This window comes from Leptodactylus fuscus, chromosome 4 (genome assembly GCF_031893055.1).
Source record: "Leptodactylus fuscus isolate aLepFus1 chromosome 4, aLepFus1.hap2, whole genome shotgun sequence".
In the NCBI taxonomy this organism is placed as follows: Eukaryota; Metazoa; Chordata; class Amphibia; order Anura; family Leptodactylidae; genus Leptodactylus; species Leptodactylus fuscus.
In genome coordinates this window covers 160,487,841-160,511,439 of record NC_134268.1, presented here as the reverse complement: position 1 = coordinate 160,511,439, position 23,599 = coordinate 160,487,841, and the positions used below count along the sequence as shown (strand labels likewise).

The 23,599-nt window shown below is 40.8% G+C and overlaps 1 protein-coding gene across 1 annotated transcript in view; it reads left to right on the top strand.

Annotated features, from left to right (window-relative positions):
- Window positions 1-1,413: 1,413 nt before the first annotated feature.
- The window catches only part of ACP3 (acid phosphatase 3), a 36,385-nt gene continuing 14,199 nt past the window's right edge, over window positions 1,414-23,599 (top strand). Inside the window, exons 1-6 of the mRNA XM_075271287.1 lie at window positions 1,414-1,557; window positions 14,070-14,165; window positions 15,638-15,724; window positions 18,438-18,590; window positions 19,416-19,514; window positions 20,647-20,745. Of these exons, the coding sequence (XP_075127388.1) occupies window positions 1,435-1,557; window positions 14,070-14,165; window positions 15,638-15,724; window positions 18,438-18,590; window positions 19,416-19,514; window positions 20,647-20,745 (657 nt within the window). The 5' untranslated portion in view covers window positions 1,414-1,434. The remainder of the gene's footprint in view (window positions 1,558-14,069; window positions 14,166-15,637; window positions 15,725-18,437; window positions 18,591-19,415; window positions 19,515-20,646; window positions 20,746-23,599) is intronic.

The following is a 23,599-nucleotide window of genomic DNA, read 5'->3' as shown; positions in this document are numbered from 1 at the left end:
CCCATTTGGTGAGAGGTATGTCCTGGATTCAATTCCTTTGCATCTGGAGAGGACGAAGAGGAGTTGAATATAGTGGTGAAGCAGGAACGGACAGCCCCCGCCTCACCACTGTTCCCCTCCCTATGAGCACCGGCAGCTGTAGAGCGATGTAATGACATCACTCACATTGCGCCTTCAGCTCCACAAGAGACCTAAGAGAGAGCGACAGGGGAGTGAGGAAAGGTAAGTATCAGTGTTTTTTTTTTTTTTTTTTTTTTAAACGTTGGCAGATGAAGAGGGAAGGACATTAAACAGTGGGGGCAGATAGATGTGGGGCAATATACTGGGGAGGCATGTGATGGGGACATTAAACTGGAGGGGGTATATAAAGAGGGATATAAAACTGGGGGGATACGAGGGGAGCATTAATCTTTGAGGATAGATAGAGGGGGCATTAAACTGTGGGGGCAGATGAAGAAGGACATTAAACTGGGGCCAGATGGAGGGGCATTAAAATGGAGGCAACTAAAGGGGGACAATAAACCCCAGGGGGTCGTAGCTGGAGGAGAACTTTAAAATTGGGGCAACTGGAGGGGGACATAAAACTGAGGGCAACTTGATGAGGACATAAAATGGGGGGGGGAGTTGAAGGGGGACATTAAACCATTAGGGACAACTGGAGGGGTGCATTAAACCTTGGGGCCTAGTTTAATGTTCCCCTCCAGTTTCCCCAGTTTAATGTCCATACCAGCTAACTCCACAGTTTAATGTCTCTGTCTAGCTGCCCCAGTTTAATTTCCCCTTTAGTTGCCCCCAGTTTAATGTCCCCCTCCAATCTCCCCACGGTTTAATGTTCTCCACAGGAGAAGATTTAAACCCAATATCTGCTCAATCTGAAGTCAAAAAGGTTAAATCAAGATGCATTTTTAATAACTATGAGACTTGAACAAGCAAATTATCTGATCACTTTTTCACTATTATACACTGAAATACTCATGTATCGTAGTGTTTATTGGTATACTGTTTGACCGTGGCATCTGAGGAGTTAACACCCTGTATTGGAGTTATCTTTCGGGTTATACAGCTGAGTGTCATCTGTATATTACATTTTTCTGGCAGTCCTATCAGAGCTAATTCCTGCATCAACATTTAGAATTGCTGTGATACCCTTTTAGCTTAGTACTAGAGATCATTGCTATCATAACACAGCTGTATAATGACAACAGTGCTTTTCCTGTAAGTTTGTAGACTTCGCTCATTATGCAATACCTGGAGTGTGTTATGGAGGAGATCACAATCACTATTATGCCGGAAAGACTTAAGTGAAACAACTCTTTGGGAATTTCTTTCCCCTCGGCATTAAACACCCGGCTCCTCCCAGCTCCCTGTAAGTGTATGTTGTACTGTTTCATCACTCTGCTAGATCTACCTGTTCAGCAAGGTTATAGCAGCACTATGTCTCCTGGAGAACACGTGAGCCGCACAAGATGCTTTTTACTACATTATTTTTTTCTTACGATTTGTTTTCTGGTATTCGGCCAAACAAATGCAGAGAAAGAACTGAAATTTGCTGTTGTGGTGAGTATACAAATTGTGGTTGTTTTACAGCAGATATACAATCTGCAATATTACATGTATACATTGCTGTATCAGTCACTTCACTTTTTGGAGTTGAATTGTTTGTGCACTGGTATAACTATGTTAAGATAACGCAGTCGGTTTTACTGCAGTCCCATATAAAACTACAGATAGCATATGTGTTGTGCCATTAGTGTTTTGTCATATGACTATGGTAATATCTGCCATATTCATCTACTATCCCATGCTTCCATACTGCATGTTTTGCATACATGTAGTTCAGCTTTAGTACATATATATTACATCACTAGATGCCAACGGGGCGAATTGAAAAATAGCCTGAAAGTGACCCCATATTATAGGTAAGTTAAATTGGCAGAAGGCAGGACCAACACATAAGCAGGCATGTAATAGGATGCATCGGATAAAACGCCTTCATGTACGGGGCAACTGCATGGTTACTTTTAGAAGACTATGAAAGACTGCAACCTTCACACTGTTTCCTGCGCTGAGAGACTGAAGCTTGTCCTGTAAACCTTGGCCTCTTGCTAAAAGTAAAGTTGAAATACAAAGTTACAGCTGAGTTACAGTCTGCCTATTGTCTACGTCTGCAGCAGTACGGAATAGGGTGTGATCGTGAATGTGACTTACATGATTTGACATGTAGGTGAACTATTATTATGATAGTTGTCTATGGGGACATAAGTTCACGTCAGTAAAACCTCAGTGTGGGAACCATAATGTGGATGCGTAAATGCAGCAATATATACTATTACTATTTTTTTTATTTCAGAAAATGTTTACTAATGTGTGAGAAAAATCTATGGGGGCATTCACACTACCGTCAGTGTCCGACATGTAGTGTCCGCTCCTAGTGTCCGCACAAAATCTGTCACGGACACTAGGAGCGGACACTAGCTGTGTCCGTGACATCTGTCATTCATCTCAATGGGCATCGGGTGCGTTCTTTTGCACTCCGTGCCTGTCCTTCCCTGTCCGCAAGTGAAGATGTCCGACTTCTCAAACGGACAGAAGAACCCTGCATGTCGGGTTTTTCTGTCCGCTTGAAAAGTCGGACATGTTCACTTGCGGACAGGGAAGGAAGGGCACGGAGTGCAAAAGAACGCACCCGATGCCCATTTAAGTGAATGACAGGTGTCACGGACACAGCTAGTGTCCGCTCCTAATGTCCGTGCCAGATTTTCAGCGGATACTAGGAGCGGACACTACCTGTCGGACACCGACGGTAGTGTGAACGCCCCCTATGACAGCATTAAATCATAAGTCCCATATTACAATACATATCATATGGTGGGAAATATCAGTAGCCTCCTAACATTACAGCAGCACTCAAATTCCTATAGGGCCCCAGTCACTCTTACACTATGCAGCATACAATACACCTGTACAGGTTCAGGTGTCACTCACATGTCTACATGCAGAGGAATTCAGTACTTTTTACTTTGTAATGGTAACTTTGTCATGTTCTTATACTCATTGCTGAGTCATGACACCAATTGTATTGGGGCTGTACTGGCTTCTCTGCGTAAAATCTCCTGCTGTCTCCCATGTGCATTCACGCAGAACGTGCACATGCACATTTGACCAAACAATGACCAACCATCAAAGGCTTTCTTTGGACCCTGGCCACCCTCCACTGCCTAAGCAATAAGGTCTTTCCAGGTCCCTTTATTGTGCAAGGGTGTTCTTCTGTTGCTGTAACCAACTAGACAAACACCACTTCAGATTCTGGGTTACAGTGTGAATACCATGACCTCCTTGACTCCTCTCCCAGGTTTAACCGCAATTCAAATATGTTAAAAAACAGTGAGAGAAATGTATTAGGCTAAGGCCGCACATTGCAAAAAAGCTGATTTTTATGTTGTGTTTTATTTTTTTTTTAGCCAAAACTAGGACTAGATTGAGCAGAAGATGGAAATATAAGTCCTTCTTTTATATTTCCCTTTCCTTTTGTAGCCACTAGACTTTGGCTCAAAAAAACGCAGCAAAATCTTCAACAAAAAAAGCTGCGTTTCCGAAACGTGGGCCCTTAGTCTGAATTCATCTTCTCCAGTCCTCTGGGTATTAATGTGCAACATCTTTGCTGTCCTTCCTTTGTCAGAGCAAGGTGTCCAGGGATGGCATGGCCCAAAAAATCTATTGTAACTCATTCCATGAAACTGCCATGAGTTATACATGAAATCCATGCTAGTTCCTGACTGATGTAGATTTCATTTTTGTGGCACAGGAGTCTGTCCATCACATACAGGGGTGAACCATGAGTTTCTGCCGCCTGAGGCGGACGTCAGAAAGCCCCCCCCCCTCGGTGGAGCGGAGGGGGCGGGGTCGAGCGAAAGGGGCAGGGTGGGGCCGAGAGGAGGTGTGGGCCGAGCGGAGGGGGCGGGGACGAGCAGAGCAAGCGTCTTTAGCAGGCAGAGAGCATGCAAGGAGAGGACCTGCTCTCTATCTGAGCATGAGGAGCGGCCGCTGGAGCAGCGCTGCTCCAGCGGCCTCCCCAATCCACCGCTCAGTGACGGTGACCCTAAGCCAGTCCAGGACAGTTTGTTCTGGACTGGCTTAGGTCAGCAAAAATGCCACCCTCCCCGGGGCCCTGGCATAGCACCACCTGAAGTGGTCGCTTCAGGTCGCCTCATGGGAGGTGCGGCGCTGAATAACCATATATTGATTATTATCCATCAGAAGTTAACAAAAAATGACAACAAACAGAAGTCTAAAAAAAAGTGTGAGGAATAAGTATATTAGAACGTTACATATCTTTCATTATACAAAAAATAACATTTATTTGCTGAAACTGGACACACTCTAAAAATTCAGCAGCCGAATGTACCAATCAGGGACTCTATTAAGAGCGGTAAAGAAAATGCCAGTCTTAATAAATTTTCCCCAGTGGATCCACATCTGCATACGTCTGTGACAAACATGACCTATAGTATGGAAGGCATTAAATGCCAAGTTAATATTCAACATGACAAGATAACATTTTCTCCATCCGTAGCAAAACGCAACTGCAGCACTTTACAAATATACAGTCCTATGAAAAAGTTTGGGCACCCCTATTAATCTTAATCATTTTTAGCTCTAAATATTTTGGTGTTTATAACAGCCATTTCAGTTTGATATATCTAATAACTGATGGACACAGTAATATTTCAGGATTGAAATGAGGTTTATTGTACTAACAGAAAATGTGCAATATGCATTAAACCAAAATTTGACCGGTGCAAAAGTATGGGCACCTCAACAGAAAAGTGACATTAATATTTAGTAGATCCTCCTTTTGCAAAGATAACAGCCTCTAGTCGCTTCCTGTAGCTTTTAATCAGTTCCTGAATCCTGGATAAAGGTATTTTGGACAAACAATTCAAGTTCAGTTAAGTTAGATGGTCGCCGAGCATGGACAGCCCGCTTCAAATCATCCCACAGATGTTCAATGATATTCAGGTCTGGGGACTGGGATGGCCATTCCATAACATTGTAATTGTTCCTCTGCATGAATGCCTGAGGATTTGGAGCGGTGTTTTGGATCATTGTCTTGCTGAAATATCCATCCCCGGCGTAACTTCAACTTCGTCACTGATTCTTGAACATTATTCTCAAGAATCTGCTGATACTGAGTGGAATCCATGCGACTCTCAACTTTAACAAGATTCCCGATGCTGGCATTGGCCACACAGCCCCAAAGCATGATGGAACCTCCACCAAATTTTACAGTGGGTAGCATGTGTTTTTCTTGGAATGCTGTTTCTTTTTGGACGCCATGCATAACGCCTTTTTTTATAACCAAACAACTCAATTTTTGTTTCCAAAATGAAGCTGCCTTGTCCAAATGTGCTTTTTCATACCTCAGGCAACTCTATTTGTGGCGTACGTGCAGAAACGGCTTCTTTCTCATCACTCTCCCATACAGCTTCTATTTGTGCAAAGTGCGCTGTATAGTTGACCGATGCACAGTGACACCATCTGCAGCAAGATGATGCTGCAGCTCTTTGGAGGTGGTCTGTGGATTGTCCTTGACTGTTCTCACCATTCTTCTTCTCTGCCTTTCTGATATTTTTCTTGGCCTGCCACTTCTGGGCTTAACAAGAACTGTCCCCGTGGTCTTCCATTTCCTTACTATGTTCCTCACAGTGGAAACTGACAGGTTAAATCTCTGAGACAACTTTTTGTATCCTTCCCCTGAACAACTATGTTGAACAATCTTTGTTTTCAGATCATTTGAGAGTTGTTTTGAGTAGCCCATGATGCCACTCTTCAGAGGAGATTCAAATAGGAGATCAACTTGCAATTGGCCACCTTAAATACCTTTTCTTATGATTGGATACATCTGGCTATGAAGTTCAAAGCTCACTGAGGTTACAAAACCAATTTTGTGCTTCAGTAAGTCAGTAAAAAGTAGTTAGGGGAATTCAAATCAATAAAATGATAAGGGTGCCCATACTTTTGCACCGGTCAAATTTTGGTTTAATGCATATTGCACATTTTCTGTTAGTACAATAAACCTCATTTCAATCCTGAAATATTACTGTGTTCATCAGTTATTAGATATATCAAACTGAAATGGCTGTTGCAAACACCAAAATATTTAGAACAAAAAATGATTAAGATTAATAGGGGTGCCCAAACTTTTTCATAGGACTGTATACTGATTTACTGAATACATGTTTGTCAGATAGGTGAAGCACCACTGAAATCTTTAGCGTTGTCTTCAGAAGCTTTTCTGGTGTATATGCAAAGTGTACTCTGGAAAGGCAGTGTGACACTAGCCTAATAGGGAAGCAAGTGTAAAACTCAATAAATTGTATTGCCTTAAAGAGTGGGGGTTTTTTTTGTTTGTTTTTAGTTAAGATGGAGGATTTGAAAAAAAACAAAACATACTCACCTATCCCCAGTGCTCCAGTGTTCTCCCGCACGGTCCAGTCTTGCTGCTCAGCTGTTTTCTTTTGCCAGAAGTCCTCACCAGATGTGACATCCTGTGTCTTTCTCTGAGGCCATTCATTGGCCTCAGCGGTCACGTGTGGCAATGGACTTCCACCAGAAGAAAACAATGGAGCTGCTCGACTAGACCACACTGGGAAACACCAGAGCATTGGGACAGGTGAGTATGGTTATTTCTTTTTTCACCTTCCCTAGCAAAATTTTAAAAAAGAACTAAGCCCGGATAATCTCTTTAAGTGCCCATATTGATATTGGTTTGTAGTTACCTAATGACCATAACTTTGAGGCTGAAGTCCCACGTTGCAAAAATGCAGCATTTTACTGTACTTGCAAAGTAAACAGAATTCTGACTAATCCCATCCACACATTGCAGCAAAAAATCTGCAGGGGAAAACCTGAGTTTTGGAAAATCGCACAATGTCAAATATACTTGCGGAAATGCTGCTGTTTTTCCTCTATGTATAACAAGGGCAGAAAGTCAAAAAACAGTGATGTGTTTCTGATGCAGTTTTTCTGCAGCATTTTTTGGCTGCATTTCATGACATGGGGCTTTAGGGTAATTTCACACGGAGCTCTTTGGTCAGGGTTTTGCCATTGTCAAAACCGGACCGGAAAATGCGTGAGAAGTTTACTGGGACGTTTTTTGCCTTTTGAAGCGTTTCCTGAAGTGTTTTTTGAGGTGCGTTTCGAGCAGTTTCCTGATCCGTTTCTTTTTGAGATGTGGGATGTGGTCATGAATTATATTTAAAAAACGCCTGGCGTTTCTGTTTCAGTTTTCTGACCAAAAAAACACGAGCAGGAAAAACCAACTCCCATTGACTTGCTTTGAACGCGAATAAGACCAAAGAAGGAACCATACATCTTCAGGACAAAACCAAAAACAGGAGGAAAAAGTGCAACACGGTGTTGCTGGTTTAGAAGATGATGGTATTCAATAAGCTTTTTTATTGAATACATGAATACAGGTGTGGTGCTTTGGTAGCATACGACTTAGGGTGCATTCACACGGAGTAACGTGCCGTGTGATGTGGCACATATACGGCGTGTGAGACTTTGCGCGCCATAAAAGCTCCCATTGATTTCAATGGGAGCTTGGATCGTATACGCCGCGTTATTTTGCGGCCGTAATTTTGCAAAATCACGGCCGCAAAATCACAGCCGCAAAATAATACGGCGTATATGATCCAGGCTCCCATTGAAATCAATGGGAGCTTTAACGGCGCGCAAAGTCTCACACGTCGTATACGTGCCACATCACGCGGCACGTTACTCCGTGTGAATGCACCCTAAGTCGTATGCTACCAAAGCACCACACCTGTATTCATGTATTCAATAACAAAGGTTATTGAATACCAACATCTTCTAAACCAGCTGCACCGTATTGCACTTTTTCCTCCTGTTTTTGGTTTTGTCCTGAAGATGTATGGTTCCTTCTTTGGTCTTCTTATTCTGTCACCTATAGTAGAAGATATGGTAAGAGACAGGCAGAGACCTGCTGAACTGTGCTTTACAAAATATTGGTATTGCAGATGGGACTTTCTATGACGTCTGTTGTACATGTAGCTACATGTATAGAAATATTTATTACAAACGTAGGAAATGTAAGTGGGTGAGTGAATCAATGCACATAATTTGTCAATTTGGTGGTACATAGGATATAAAAGAAATGAGCAGTTTTGCAGACAGGAGGTAGAAGCGTTTTCCATTGATAAGATATATTACAATGCTTCTAAAATCACTAGACATCCAAGAGCTGAACTAAAAAACGGCCATATTGATTCACTAATGTATCCTAGTAACCAAGGAACCAGGTAAAAAGTTGTAATGCTAGGCAAACTTAAAGGAGTTGACCTAAGTTTAACCCCTTCCCAACATCCACTATAATAATACAGAAGATATCACGTCTAAAAATATGTCATCCATTCAATTCTGGGGTAAAGCAGCAGCAATAAGATATATACATTAAAGGAATTCTATCATTAAAATGCTATTTTTTCTCACTAACACGTAGGAATAGCCTTATGAAAGGTTATTCTTCTCCTACCTTTAGATGTCTTCTCCGCGCTGCTGTTCGGTATAAATCTTGGTTTTCTTATGTATGCAAATGAGTTATCTCGCAGCATTGGGGGCGGTCCCCAGCGCTCAAACAGCACTGAGGGCATCCCCAATGCTGTCGGCCTCTCCCTGTGACTTCTTCCAGCACTGTCTTCAAACTTCTAGTATAAGAAAAATGTTTGTTCTTGTTTGTTCTTCTAAGCAAGCTGCTGTCGGGCCTCGGGCAGAGCCGACTGCACATGTCTGCAGTAATTTTCCTGTGGTCATTTACACAGTAAACTGGTGTAAGCGGCCATTTATCTTATGGCTGCTTTCATAGTAAGCTAGGGTAAGCGGCCACAAGAAAATGGCCTCGGCATGCGCAGTCGGCTCTTCCCGAGGCCTGACGGCAGAGCTGACTGCACATGCCTAGAAATTTGAAACCAGCGCTGGAAGAAGACACGTTCCAGAAGAAGATAGAGGCAGCGCTGGAGAGTTCTCTCGCAGCATTGGGGACGCCCCCTGTGCTGTTTGAGTGCTGGGGACCACCCCCAGTGCTGCGAGAGAACTCATTTGCATACAGAAGAAAATCAGGATTTCTACTGAATGGCAGTGCGGAGAAGACATCTAAAGGTAGGAGAAGAATAGCCTTTCTTAAAGGTATTTCTACGTGTAAGGGACAAACAATAGCTTTTTTATGATAGAATCCCTTTAATAAGTTTAAAAAATAAAAATTCTATTGATTTAATATGTAGGAGGCCTCCTGAATCTTCCTCAGCAGATTTTGGTGAAGGTGACAATCAACATGCTCAATCCTTTGATTTTGAAAGGTGATAAATTATTGCCAGAGATGTATATACTGTATATACATATGTATGCTTGGCCGATTTAAGTGTGCATGTGCTTAAAGAAGACAGGAGAGTAGCTGTTAGCTGAATAAGCATCTAACACTATCTAACATAAAGTATACGGGCATTCTACAAGGCATAGAATGGATTTTTTTCACATAAAGTACAATATATACTTACCAAGAGGGACATTTAACATCCCAGGATGCATCAGTACTGGGATGAATGAGGCAAGTGAAATAAATGAAATGCTAGGTAACTCACTCCTCTTCTCTCTTGTTCTCTGCTAGGCCTTAGTTTCCCAAATATAAATAAAGCTGTGTGAGCCGTCACCAGTCAGGGTCCTTTATTGTGCACATGGTACTTGTACATAAAAGGTTACAGTCGGCATCATGTCTTGTGGGATTATGTGGGAGCGTGAACAGTGGAGGGTTAGTTTTAGGGATTTTAATTGCGGAAAGGATTACATTAGGAATTGTGATAGGTCTGTCTGAAAAGATTTGCCTTTACAATATGCTTAAAGATGTAGAAATTGAGAGTTAATCTGTTTGTCCGGTGTGGAGCATTCCAGAGTAGTGGTAGAGCTCGGGAGAAGTCTTGAATATGGGGGTGGGAGGTTCTGATAACAGAGGATGTTAATCTTGGTCATTTAGGCAGCCTGTAATAGAAATGCTAATAAGTTGCATTGCAATAGCATTGTAAATGCATTGCGGGCCACAAGGTGGCTCAGTGGTTAGCACTGCAGCCTTGCAGCACTGGAGTCCTGGTGTTCAAATCCTGCCAAGGGCATAAAGCTATCTGCAAGGAGTTTGGATGTTCTCCCCATGTTTGCATGGATTTCCATCCCATATTCCAAAGACATACTGATAGGGAAATGTGTACATTGTGAGCTCTATGTGGGGCTCACAATCTACATTTGATTTTTTTTTTTTAAAAAACGCCTTGCATTAATAATCAGACCCCCAGCTCACAAAAAACTAAGCAAAATCTTCAACCAAAAGAGCAGCTTTTCTGTACATGAGTCCTTAAAGAGTACATTTCATGTCCTCATAGATATTATATACCGCTAGAAAGCCAACAGTGCACTGAATTCAGTGCACTTTGGCTTTCCTGGTATGCGCCCTGATGCTGGAGATATCAGGGCTGTTAATTTTGGCAACGATATCTCCGCACTGTCAGAAAGGCACATCTTACAACTTAGCGTCATTGCTGGGCTGTGAAAAATCCTCGCCCTTACAGTACTCTTCCATAGACTTGTAATGCTAGGGGGCATCTTCTTTAAGAGATTAGCAATGTGATAGTTAATAGCAAAGGTTTTATTTCCTCTACCTGTTTTAAATTATTTTTGATTGCGTAGTCTTGTCGTCCAAAAACGTTGCCATCTGATTTCACAGTTTTAATAAGAGATGTTTTACTAAGTGGCACCTTGGCACAGTGATAGATGAAATATTCAATAAAAATGACTTTATTTCCTTTTCTGGATGATATTATTATAAAACCAGGAATCCCCTGCAGTGGTCACACATGCTTCTCTGTAGAAGTGGTTGTTAAAGGTTACCTGACTTTTCATGAAAAGTGGTTGAAATCAGGTTGTCGTGGATCCAGTAGGGCCTGGGAATGTTGTGCGGTCCGGCAGGGTAACACCCTTAGAGCTTTTGAATTTTTGGTGGTGAATTGTTGAAGTAGAGGATAACTATGCTTTCCCTATATGCAACCATAACCAGTCAAAGGAGGCAGCGCTACCTACTGGATCCACAGCATACCAGACAGTACCTGATTTTACCCATTCCATTCTAGCATCTACCCTGTTCTACGATTGTATAACCCTTCATATAGTTATAGTATCCCAAATGTAATTCCACAAGCAGCCAGAAGTGCATACAAGTGCATAGAAGACTTTTTACTTACATTATAAGCTATGAGATGCTGCAGAATTTTCAGTCCATGTGTGAGGCTGTGAGTAGAATCAGCCCTTCCCATCTGCATTCACTGTGTAAAGAGAGAAAACCCCTCCCCCTTCAACTCATTGCCTTTCCATCTTGCTCATCTAATGCATCCAGGGACATATTGCCCTATTAACAGAAAAAGGGAAAATTAGCAAAAAAAAAAAAAAATTCCACACCAAATTCCTCACCATTTTCCTCCGTGTGAATGGATCCTATAAGGTGAGACATGAGTATAATCTGGAAACAAGTTCATGACTAGAGCTGGGCAAACCTTGCAAGATTCTTTTTGCAAATATTTGAAAGATTCTCCTACCAATTTTGGTTTGGACCGAACTTGTTCTGTCTGAACTGGAAATGATACTGTATATACTTTTGGGTCGCTTCAAATAATAATAGTAGAATAAGTAGAGGCCCAGTGAAACTCATCTTCCTTGACCTCTTCTGGGCTCTTTCACAGCATCCAGTGCGGGTTCCCTAGTATATTCAGCCCTTTTCAAGCCCCTTCTGTAAAGTTATGGATCACAAATCACAGGTCTCAACATTCATATGGGGTTTACCAATATCAGGAGTCTTCAGGACGCTTTACATAAGTGTCATGAGTCAACGTTCCACACGTGACTGCTAAAGCCCAATAACAGGTCCGAGAGAGTCTAGTTATATCACTGTGTATAGGATCATGTACCGGACTCAAAACACAGAAGAAGCAATTTATAATGAATCCTATTACATAAGACTATGTGTTAATCTACTCATCTCTCTCACCTCTGCTCATTAACAATGTGACAAGTTCTCTTTTAATTTAACAGAAGGTATTCATAAAACATTGGATTTGTAAGAAAGCTGTCACCAAGTATAACAAACTATTGTTATATCTGTGTAATGACTACTTAATGTAAGATGAAATTGCAAACAAAAATACGCTAGGTCCTGCACTGTCTTGCCTGAAATATCTCCACCCAAAAACATACCGCTCCTTAATTTTTATTTGGCTAACTGTGAGGCGGCTTTATATTGTGTTTATGGTTTCCACCACAATTATATTGAAACTTGTATGTCAACCACTAACCTATTCATGGAAACAAACTGGACATTGTCAGAGTTTTGGTTGTGCAATTCTGTTAACCAGATGCTATTACATTTTTCAATAGATAATACTATTTTATAAAGGAAATAAAGACAATGTTTGTAATTTACATCATGTACTATTGTAATAATTGTATTTAATATGTAGTCGTGTGTGTCTAATAAAAGGAGTTTAATACAAGTAAACTCTTCAACGATGTTTGATTTTTTTATGATTGTGAGCCCCATATTGTATCAATATGTGTTTGGAGTATTGGAGGAAATCCATGCAAACACGGGGAGAATATACAAACTCCTTGCAGATGATGTCCTTGGCAGGATCTGAACCCAGGACTCCAGCGCTGCAAGGCAGTAGTGCCAACCACTGAGCCACCGTCTTTCCCCTTTTGATTTTCTGTCAGTATTTGTGTCATATATCATTGTTGTTATATTTTCTTAGCAAATTTTCACTTCTTTCTGGGAAATCCTGCATCTGTTTATTCTTTCCTTTGCTTCTCTTCCGACAGCTGTACCTTGCTCCTCACTGCGTACTTTGTAGAAGCTTGTATGTAATGAAGAGAAAATGAGGATCAGTATTATAAAATGTTGAAATATGATTCTGATGTTGTATGAAAGACATTCAGCTACTACCAATCCAAACAAGTGTGTTTTCAACTGATGACCTCTAGAAATAAGGCCCCTTGCAGACAATGTGGGGGTCACCACTGGCCATGATTGAATGGCACGTGTACCGCCTGTGCAGCGGCCATACTATGGTGGCCCCATTCAATTCAATGAGCAGCGACTGCAGAAGCCATCTGCAAAGGGCCTAATACAGATAGAACAGTCATATGACACCAATATCACGTTTCAACATTTTATAATGTTAGAGATGTAACTGTTTGAATTGACCCTACCCCACCCTAATATTCTCTCCATTATATACACAAGTCCATACATAGTACGCAGTGAGGAGCAGGGGACCACTCTCAAAAGAAAAGCAAGTGAAAGAACATAGACATGCAGGATTTCCCAGAAAGGAGCCAAAATTTGTTAATATAGTATTTTGCAAAATTTATTAATGACACAAATCCAAAATTGTTTGAAGTTTTATTGACATTTAAAAAAAAAAAAAAGGTTCACAATGTTACAAGAGCTACCTACAGATCAAGATAGAAATGATTAGAGGTTTTGTTTTATGAAAAGGGGTCTTTTTTGATCAGAAAGAGCAGCCCTCTTGTCCATGACTGTGCCCAGGGTAGGCTGCAATACCAGACACAAGACATGAACAAAAAGTAGCTGTTTGGAGGAAGAAGACGCAGACCGTTATTTTAATCTTAGTCTTAGTCAACCATATTGTTCTTAGTAATGAAAGTGTCAAATCCAGTCTCAAGTACAACAGAATCCTGGTCCCTAATTTCTCAGGAGAGGAACCAGGTATGGACATAACAAAGACAGTACCCCAAACTTGATGGAGGTCTTAGTTGCTACAGACAGACATGATAGACAGCAAAATGGCATTCAATAGTGTCCAATAGCAAATGCCATGGTTGGGTCGATTCTTTGTTAATCCTGCCTAGAATATTTTATTGCAAGTGATGATATTATAATTATAGTTTTATGTATTCCATTAAGTAAACAGTATCTATTTATACACTGTTCACAGATATTCCGTCATGGCGATAGAAGTCCAATTATGACATATCCTAAGGACAAATATCAAGAAGACTCTTGGCCTGATGGCTTTGAACAACTCACTGAGGTACATTTCAAAAAATTATTCCAAAGCATTGTCTTTTTATAATACTCTAATAGGTATGTACTTATGGCTTTATGAGGCCTCCAGATACTTTGGTAATTGGGGTGGAGCCGATCTTGAGATTTCAGGATCGATTTTAAAATCCAATTTCCGATCATTTTCCAGCCGATCCCGATCGTGAAATTTGCTTAATCACCAATTGGGATCCGATCTTTCCCCAGTGCGCAACCCTAATTGTATATTATATAGTATATACAGTAGGGTTGAGCCGATCTTGAGATTTCAAAACCCGATTTCCGATCAATTTCCAGGCAAACCCGATCACGATCATGAAATTTGCTCGATCGCTGATCTTTTTGGATTCCGATCGCTCAATCCTAATGGTAATCCATCGACCCCCTTCCTCTTTTTGTGGTCGCTAATAAGTGCAGTATCCAAGGAATGAAACCAAGAACTGAGCTCAGAATTCCACTCCATCTTCTGTGACCACAACATTTCTGTGTTATAACAATATGATGGTTTGTGGAAATGACTTGCTAACTATGACATAGCATTGTAAAGCCAGAGGGGTTTATACCGGATGTGGCACCATTTGCAAATCCACACTGTAGTACTGCTAAACCACCTACCACTTTCAAATAATTTCATATGTCATAGTGACCTCATTATTTTGGTCTTTGAGGATCTGGGTATTGTAGGAGCAGAAACACTCAGCCCTTTGCATTCTTACCAGTTCTTTTCAGCACTCCCTGTACAGTGCAGTGAAAGGTATACAGATCCATAAAGAGTATACAAATCTTTACACTACTCTCTTGGCTCTCCACAGAGAGATGAGAAGACCTTACCAGAAAGTTGAGTGCTTCTGCCCCTTTGTATTGGTGATTTCTGGGGTCTCAGCACCTGAATGCCTACAAATCAATCCTTTGTTACGTCACTATGCCAGATCAAATTTTTTTTTAAACCATAGGCCTGGTTCACATCTGCGTTCGGTATTCTATTCAGGGAGCTGGCATGGGATCCCCCCCCCCCCCCTGAACGGAATACCGAACACAATGACAAGCGGTGAACTTATGAAAGTACATGGAACCCATAGACTATAATCGGGTCCATGTGTTTTGTACTTCCTGAACTACTTTCCTCTCTGCATGACTTGCGAGGACTCCACGCGGAAAACACACGGAACCCACTCTAGTCTATGGGGTCCATGTGCTTTCATTGCTCACCGCTTGTCAATGTGTACGGTATTCTGTTTGGGAGGACCCCTTGCGGACACCCTGTACGGAACACCAAATGCAGATGTGAACCAGGCTTTAGGTACTCTTCAAACTCAACATTTACAAACTGTTACTAGCTTAAACAGTTGTTACATTGTAATAAAAGTTTTATCTGTGTTGTTCATGGTTCTATTTTCATCATTCATCCATAATAACAACTATGAGGATCAAGCATTTATCTGAATGTTATGTTTCTCTCAGATTGGCATGGAGCAACAGTATGAGCTGGGAAAGTATCTGAGGACGAGATATTCTGGATTTCTGAATGACACTTATAGCCGAAATGAGGTAAATATATCAGTTTTTCCCAGAATTCCCCAAATAACCATGGGAGGGTTTTTTTTAATGTCTTTGGTGTAAATTTCTAAATACTGACACTTCCAATACCAGCCTTCATATTCCCTGCACAAATCCTCATAAATCAGGCGCACTCTCTGCTGGGCCATGTACCTGCACTGAAATCTACGCCAGCTCATTTAAGCCACACCCCTTGTCACCTTCATAAGGGTGGTGCAAAATTGAAAAAGTTTGCAAGTTTTTGCACAAAAAACAATTTGCACAAAATTCTGTGACTTTTTCACACCCTGTAGGCCAGAACAGACATACAAGGCCTGATTATTCTCCCCCTATGAGTGCAAATATTGATATAATATTAATAGCATGATAATACTGATGCAATCATAATTCCTCACAATCTTTTTTTTACATCCCTTAATGGGAATCTTAATTATTAACTTTCAGTGGGAAAAAAAAAAAAGAAGTCCTGGTCATGTGATGGACACATGAGGGCACTACGCATTTCAGTTATAGTATGGGTATCAGAGCTGTATCCCTAGCCTTATACCTGTGTGGTCATCATATGGCCAGGGCTGATACCTGCCAGAAGTCAACAATGAAGGTCCTGTTCAATGAAAGACAGCAAGCCAAGATCTTTAAAACTGTGAAGAACTGAAACAGAAAGTATATTGGAAAATGTACAACTTTTAGGGTCAAAAGAATTACCTTTATTTGCTAAAACTAGAATACACCTTGACATGTAGGCCATTCTAATAAGTGACCAGGACAGGCAAGAGACAGCTGTAATGCATCCTTATGGGTAATCAATAGAGATGAGCGAATACCGTTCGATCGAGAACGTATTCGATCGAATATCACGGTATTCGAGATATTCAATTCCAATCGAATACCACGCGGTAAACGTAGTAAAAATTTGAATCCCCTCCCACCTTATCTGGCACTTTTTTGCACCAATAACTTTGCAGGGGAGGTGGAACAGGAAGTAGGAAAACATAGGCATCGAAAAAAAATAGGAAAAAGTCATTGGTTGGCTAAATAAGGTGACCTCGGATTCATAAGAATAGTGGCAGCAATATTTGTGTCAGATGCAGTTTGGAGTTAGATAGGGATACGAAAAGCAATGGTGCCGCGCACTCAGAATGATCTGTAGCATGGTGCTAGCAGTAATGGATCCTTCGACCCACCAGCAAACAATCAAAAGATACTGCTGCACACACTGAATTGTTGAAGGTGTAAAAAGGTTTATTTACATGAATTTGACAATCGTTGTGCCATGGGCATATCGCAATAGGCAAAAAAGGAAAACAATAGATCAAAATATAATGTTTCGGTCATTGGACCTTCATCAGATATGATCTATATGGAGAGTAGCAGAAGATATGGCATGTCTAGTTGATAGGCTATGATAGTGGGGTAATCCTGGGACTTGGGCGTATTAGATGCTTCCCCTGCTGTCCCAGTTGCATTGCAGAGGTGTTGGCTTAATTTCCTGGGGTGTTATTGTGAACTTGGTGACTCTCCTTAGTCGTTTTGTGGTTTCCTCTGAAACGAGCATTTTTTCCCCATAGACTATAATAGGATTCGATATTCAGTCGAATAGTCGAATATTGAGGGGCTACTCGAAACGAATATCGAATATTTCACTACTCGCTCATCTCTAGTAATCAATTGATGCCCCATTAACACCATTTGCTCCCGTTTACTGATCTCCTATGTGTACCATTTGACAGAAACAGTAAGCAGCCACATTTTGAGGTGTAAAGGGTCATATGGAGTATAATGCTATTATCTGATAAAGTTATTGGATGTTTGTCAGACTGAGGAGCTTCTGTACAATCATTCTGAATTAGCAATTCTGAATTTAAAAAAAGGGTTAGAATTATAGAAAGTGAAAAAAAAGTATTTCATAGCCTTATGTAAAGGTTGGTACAACCAGTTCTTACTGTGTCTTCTCCACAGCATGCAGCAAGGATCAAGGAAGAGATCCAAGCAATTCAATATATGAGGGCTGATAGACACTGAAAAGCCAATTGCCAAGTGCAAGAGACCTTTTATGGTAGCATACAGTACCACCCTTTCCTCACAAGGATTAATGATTATAAAATAAAATAATCCTTTAATAATCTCACCATGAGGAAATTCAGTGTGTTACAGCAGCATGGATAATACAGTAATATATTACAAGACAAGGGCACAAACTCATAGCATATACAAAAAGATACTAGGAGTCACAGCAACTAAGAAGAATAGAAGGACTCAGGATCATTTAGCTCTTTGTGCGGAGTGATCTTTGCTTAGCCTGATGTTGATTATACAGCCTGACCGCGACTGGGAGAAAGGACATCCGATAGCGCTCCTTCTCACACTTGGGGTGAAGCAGTCGGTCATTGACAGTACTGCCCAGCATGGATATCACCACGAACAGTATCCTTCTGTCACCCACCAACTGTACTGGGTCCAGGGGGATCCCCAGTAAAGATCTGACCCTTCTAATCAGTCTGTCAAGTCTATTTCTATCCCTGGCTATAGAGTAAACCTAGCAATAACATAAACCTACCAAAATTATTTTTGTGTTGCAATAAATTCATTGCCTTGCTGAATGGGACCGATGCTTCAGACTGCCCCAGCTCTGGCAGTGCACCGTTTTCATGTATGTAAAGCAGAGTGGTGGGGTATTCTGACATATGATATATTCTGCTTTTAGGTTTACGTGAGAAGTACAGATATGGATCGTACCTTAATGAGTGCCCAGGCAAACCTCGCTGGCTTATATCCACCTGTTGGCAGGCAAATCTGGAATAAAAATATTGCATGGAAACCAATTCCAGTGCATACAGTGCCACTCAATGAGGACAAAGTGAGTTTAAGAATTCCTTGGCAAAATTTTGTAAATCAATGAAAGGGCAGTTCCATGACTACTAAGCCCAATATGAGCAGATGCAAAAACAAAGTTAAGGCATATTCACACTTAAGGCATGTCAGACTTACCTGTGTGATTGACAGCCAGCCTTCCTATCAAGTCCGTGGCAGGTTCTTCCTCCCTATTTATTCTTGGCTTGCATTCACATTGGTGCTTGCTATTGCCTCATGCGTGCTGGCGTTTCTCTTGCTGTTTGTTACTTGTATTCTTATTCTTGACCTCTGGCTTACCCTCTGACTATTCTCTTGAATTTTGATTCTGTACCGTGTTGCTCAACTGTTACCGAACCCTTGGCTAGCTGACCTTCCTTTGTTGTTGTTTGTCTTTTCTGCGTTCTGTGTTGTTACACATATATATAGGAAGGGCTTTGTCGTATTGCCTATTACGTATAGGATAGGACCGGCAAGCAGGAAGGGACACCGGGGTTTCACCTCAGGGTTCACTGTCTCTTGCGCCCTTCCCCCCAGGGTTCACCAGCAGCTACTGGGGAATTGCTGTCCTAGCAATTCCCTTACAACACTGTAAGTGAAATACAGACGTGTGAATAAGATCTTGTACTGAATATTCTGCATAAAACTATCAGTTTGCTCACCTTGTTCTGGTTTGACATGCCTGCAATTTACACTGCAGTTAACGTGTGGTAGGCCCCCTTTAAAATATAAATGTCCTTTAACCTAACCACCTCCATTTAGAGACATCAGAAAATCATGCCATATATCGTAAGCAGATAGTTGTAATGTATGTGATTTTGTTTTATTCTAGTTGCTTTCCTTTCCTCTAAAAAATTGCCCTCAGTACAACAAACTACGAAAAGACACATATTTATCCAAGGAATTTTACAATCTTATAAAGCCATATAAGGTAAGTTATATAATATCACCACTTCATGGAACACAATAATTTTGCTTCCACTTTTGCATTTTAGAAATGTTACATTAGTCCATTAGGTATGTTTCTGTGTCTGGCTAGTTTCACACTAGCTTTGTAATGTCTTTTAGAGAATCAGAACATTGACCATTAAAATTGCCATAATAGTGGATACAAATACCACACTTTACATTTGTATCCGTCTTCATTGAATGTAATGTTAAGGTTCCTTCCTTTGGCGTTAAGTTTTAACTGACAAACATATCTTCTGCCAGACAGTACAATTCTAGAATGAAACTAGCCTTTGGAGGGAACCTTATATGTATCAGTATGGGTACTGTGGGGTTATCTCCAAACTTCATATACTATAGGAAGCAATCACATAGCTACACTGGGTTCTTTAAACTGTGATATTATGCCAAATGTATATGTTACATGTTTTTGTAGGAAAAGGGATAATCACATTCATACACTTCAGTAATGAGAGCTCCATTTTCAGGAACATACTGGGGCATCCACTATTTATCAATTCTGTCTTGCTACAATTACATTTGATATTATGGTGCCCATATGTACGGTAATGCCCCATTTATGTAACCCGTAACACTATTTCTCAGTGTCAGAAAAGGGAACTGTAGATTGCATTTCGCACTCACTTTAACTTATTTATTAAGGTTTTCTCTACGGGAAAGTGGAACCAGACACCAGAATTATGCTGGTGTGTTGCATGTACACATAATAACGCTGTATTATTGAATATGTCCCACACATTTAGTCTGCACAATATTGTAGGAAAACCACATGTAAAAAATGCAGTCCCATAGATGTTACAGTGCAGTTGTTGCAGTATTAATGTACTTACTGAGATGCTGTGTGAAATTTCTTGGAGCTATTGTTCCGCAGTTATTCTTTATACTATATCTGTATGCTGTCTATTAAGACCAGAAAATGGTTGGTGGAGGAGCCTAGGCAAAAAGATTGTGACTTTTTTTATGCCAGAAATATCCCCCATTATACTTTGGATTGATCAGAGATAACAAAGAAGCTACAGTACAAAGTCTGAGTTTAAGGCCTAATATATAGAGGACAATATTATCTCGACATCTTACTCGCTTTTATCTTACAGGAGTTTATAAATAGTTTACAAAATGACACTGGTTACTCAGTCAAGGACTTGAATGAAGGTTACAAATGGTGGATAGTATATGACGCCTTGCTCTGTGAGGTAAATATATTATGTATTGTATATCAATTTACACTTAAAGTTATTATAAAATATCTATATATACATATATTATTAATTCCATCCCCATATTCTTATATTTTAAAACAGTCTCACTTTAACCATATCATATTTTATACAGTTATCAAAGTGAAAAAAACAACTATATTTATAGAGATGACATATGTATATGTGTGGGGGTTGATTAAATGCAACCTGGTCCCAGCATCTTGGGGCTCCAACCAATAAGAAAGCAGTGTTACAATATTGGAGAGTATATGAGTATAAGTAGCATATAAACCTACTGTAGTTGGTAAGATTGCATAAAGATACAAGTCCAACTTATAAACCTAGCATCTCAGATGTAGCAGCGCACACCCAGCTCTGTGCTCAGCGCACAGCCAGCTCTGCTACATCTGAGAACACAGAGCTGGCTGTGCGCTGAACACAGAGCTGACTGTGTGCTGAGCGCTGCTACATCTGAGATATAGCAGAGTTCAGCGCACAGCCAGCTCTGCTACATCTCAGATGTAGCAGAGTTCAGCGCACTGCTCTGCTACATCTCAGATGTAGCAGAGCTGTGCTTTGAAGTCTGCTAAATCTGAGATCGGACCACAATGGAGACTGCTGTGGACCGATCTAAGACTTCGCCCTCCTTCGGCAGAGCCAGCGTTGATTGGCCGAATGCTGTACACTGTATGGCATTCGGCCAATCAACACTGGTCAATGCATTCCTATGGGAAAAAGTCAGCTCCCGCATTATTAGTAGCGTAATACAGTGACTTGAGCTTGTTAGATGCCCCCAGACATGCTTCCCCTGCTCTCCCAGTTGCATTCCAGAGGTGTTGTCATCATTTCCTGGGGTGTCATAGTGGACTTGGTGACTCTCCTGAGTCGAATAGTGGTTTCCTCTGAAACAAAGCTTTTTTCCATAGACTATAATGGGATTCGATATTCGTTTGAATAGTCGAATATTGAGGGACTATTCTAAACGAACATCGAATATTTCACTGTTCGCTCATCTCTAATGTTTACCTATATTGGACACCCTAGTAGTGGCTGAGAGTGCATAATGCTGTGCATTTCAGCAAATATATTTTCTATATATTTTTATATATATTTTATATGACACTAGCAGGAAGACCCAGCTTCACATGGGTATATTTCTTTTTTTTTTTTTTGTGTAGTGGCCCCATAAGAATTGCCCAGTTTTGCGCTAGTCTATTTTGTATGTCGTTTGTCTGTGTGTCCATAAGTGTCATGTGATCATGTCTATCTCAGTCTGGATATCAGTGAAAAATCTGTGATCCGTTGTTATGGAGACCTGGAGTAAAGCTGTGTATGTGATCTTGTGTACAGTTTCATATTCAGCACCCTGCCCCTTTAAAGCTGACCTACAGCAGTGAAGAAAAATGGCTGGGTTGTTATGGAAACCTGGAGTAAAGCTCTGATGTGTGATACTGTGTGCTGAGCTGTGTATCTAATCCTATGATGTGTGATACTGTGTTCTGAGCTGTGTATCTAATCCTCTGATGTATGATACTGTGGGCTGAGCTGATAGAGGCAGACAGATAGAAACTCATTATATATATATATATAATTTAATTTTGCTAATGCATTGCAATGCATTGCAAAAAAGCATCCTTTCTTTTGCAGGCTGCATAGACCAGCCTGCAAAAGAAAGGATTTGCAGACAAGCCTGGGAGCCTGTACAAGGCTCCCGGCTGTCATGGCAACGGGACATCAGCCCTGGAGGGGCTTTGACCGCGGCGCCGGAGGGGTTAATGCCTCCGATTAGTCGGACCGATCGGAGGCATTAGAGCCGGTTGTCTACTGCTTAAAGCAGTAGACACCCGGCGGCTATGGCGGCCGCCCGGCTCCCGGGCGGTTGCCATAGTTACAGACCCGACATGCGCCATACTATTACGGCGCATGTCGGGAAGGGGTTAAGTGAATGGGGTTGAACTCCAATGTCATTAACAACCCATGGACATATGTGTCATTGTTTCTGGAAACAAAAAGATATTTTTTCCTAATACTAGACTAACCAGTTACAAAACTAACAGTAGTATTATTCATTGTCTAGCACTGTTAGTTTTACTGTTATTGCTTGCAGGCATTTAATGGTGGCACTACCTGGGAACAATATGGCAGTATTACTCTCTACCGAATCTTTCACAATAATGAAGACAATACATGGTATAAGGAAAATGTTTGTTTTGGTACCGTGTTAGCCAGTGGTTATGAAATACAAAAAACAAAAAACTTGCAAGTCTTCAGTGATACCTTTTTTAATGGCTAACTCATAATGATGACAGAATATGATGTTTCCAAGCTTCCTTTGAGCTCCTTCTTCAGATATATCTAAAAACACTTTCTGCAGGCTGCATATATATATAAAACTGGATACAGGGATAGGATTACAGGAGGGGGGGGGGAGAGGCTTATTACTATATGCATATAAAAACAAATAATCAATCCCCAGTTCCCAGAGTCTTTATCTTTATGGCTGTCTTAGTTCAAAGATTTGTATAAAAAAACATAAATCCACGTGATGTGTTCAAACCACTGTCCAGAGACTTGAATAGGGTCATGCAATTGTACTCATAAATCAGTCGCTGTTTTCTTGATTTAAAGTTCCCTCTTAAAATCAAAATTTTCATGTCACTGGTGATATTATGATCTTCCTGGCAGAAATGTTTTGGCACGTGAAGGTCTATTCTCTGTTGTTTAACCCCTTAAGGACACAGCCCAAAAGTATGTTAAGGACCAGGCCTATTTTTTCAAAATTGACATGTGTCACTTTAAATGGCAATAACTTTGAGACGCTTTAACTTACACAAGTGATTTTGAGATT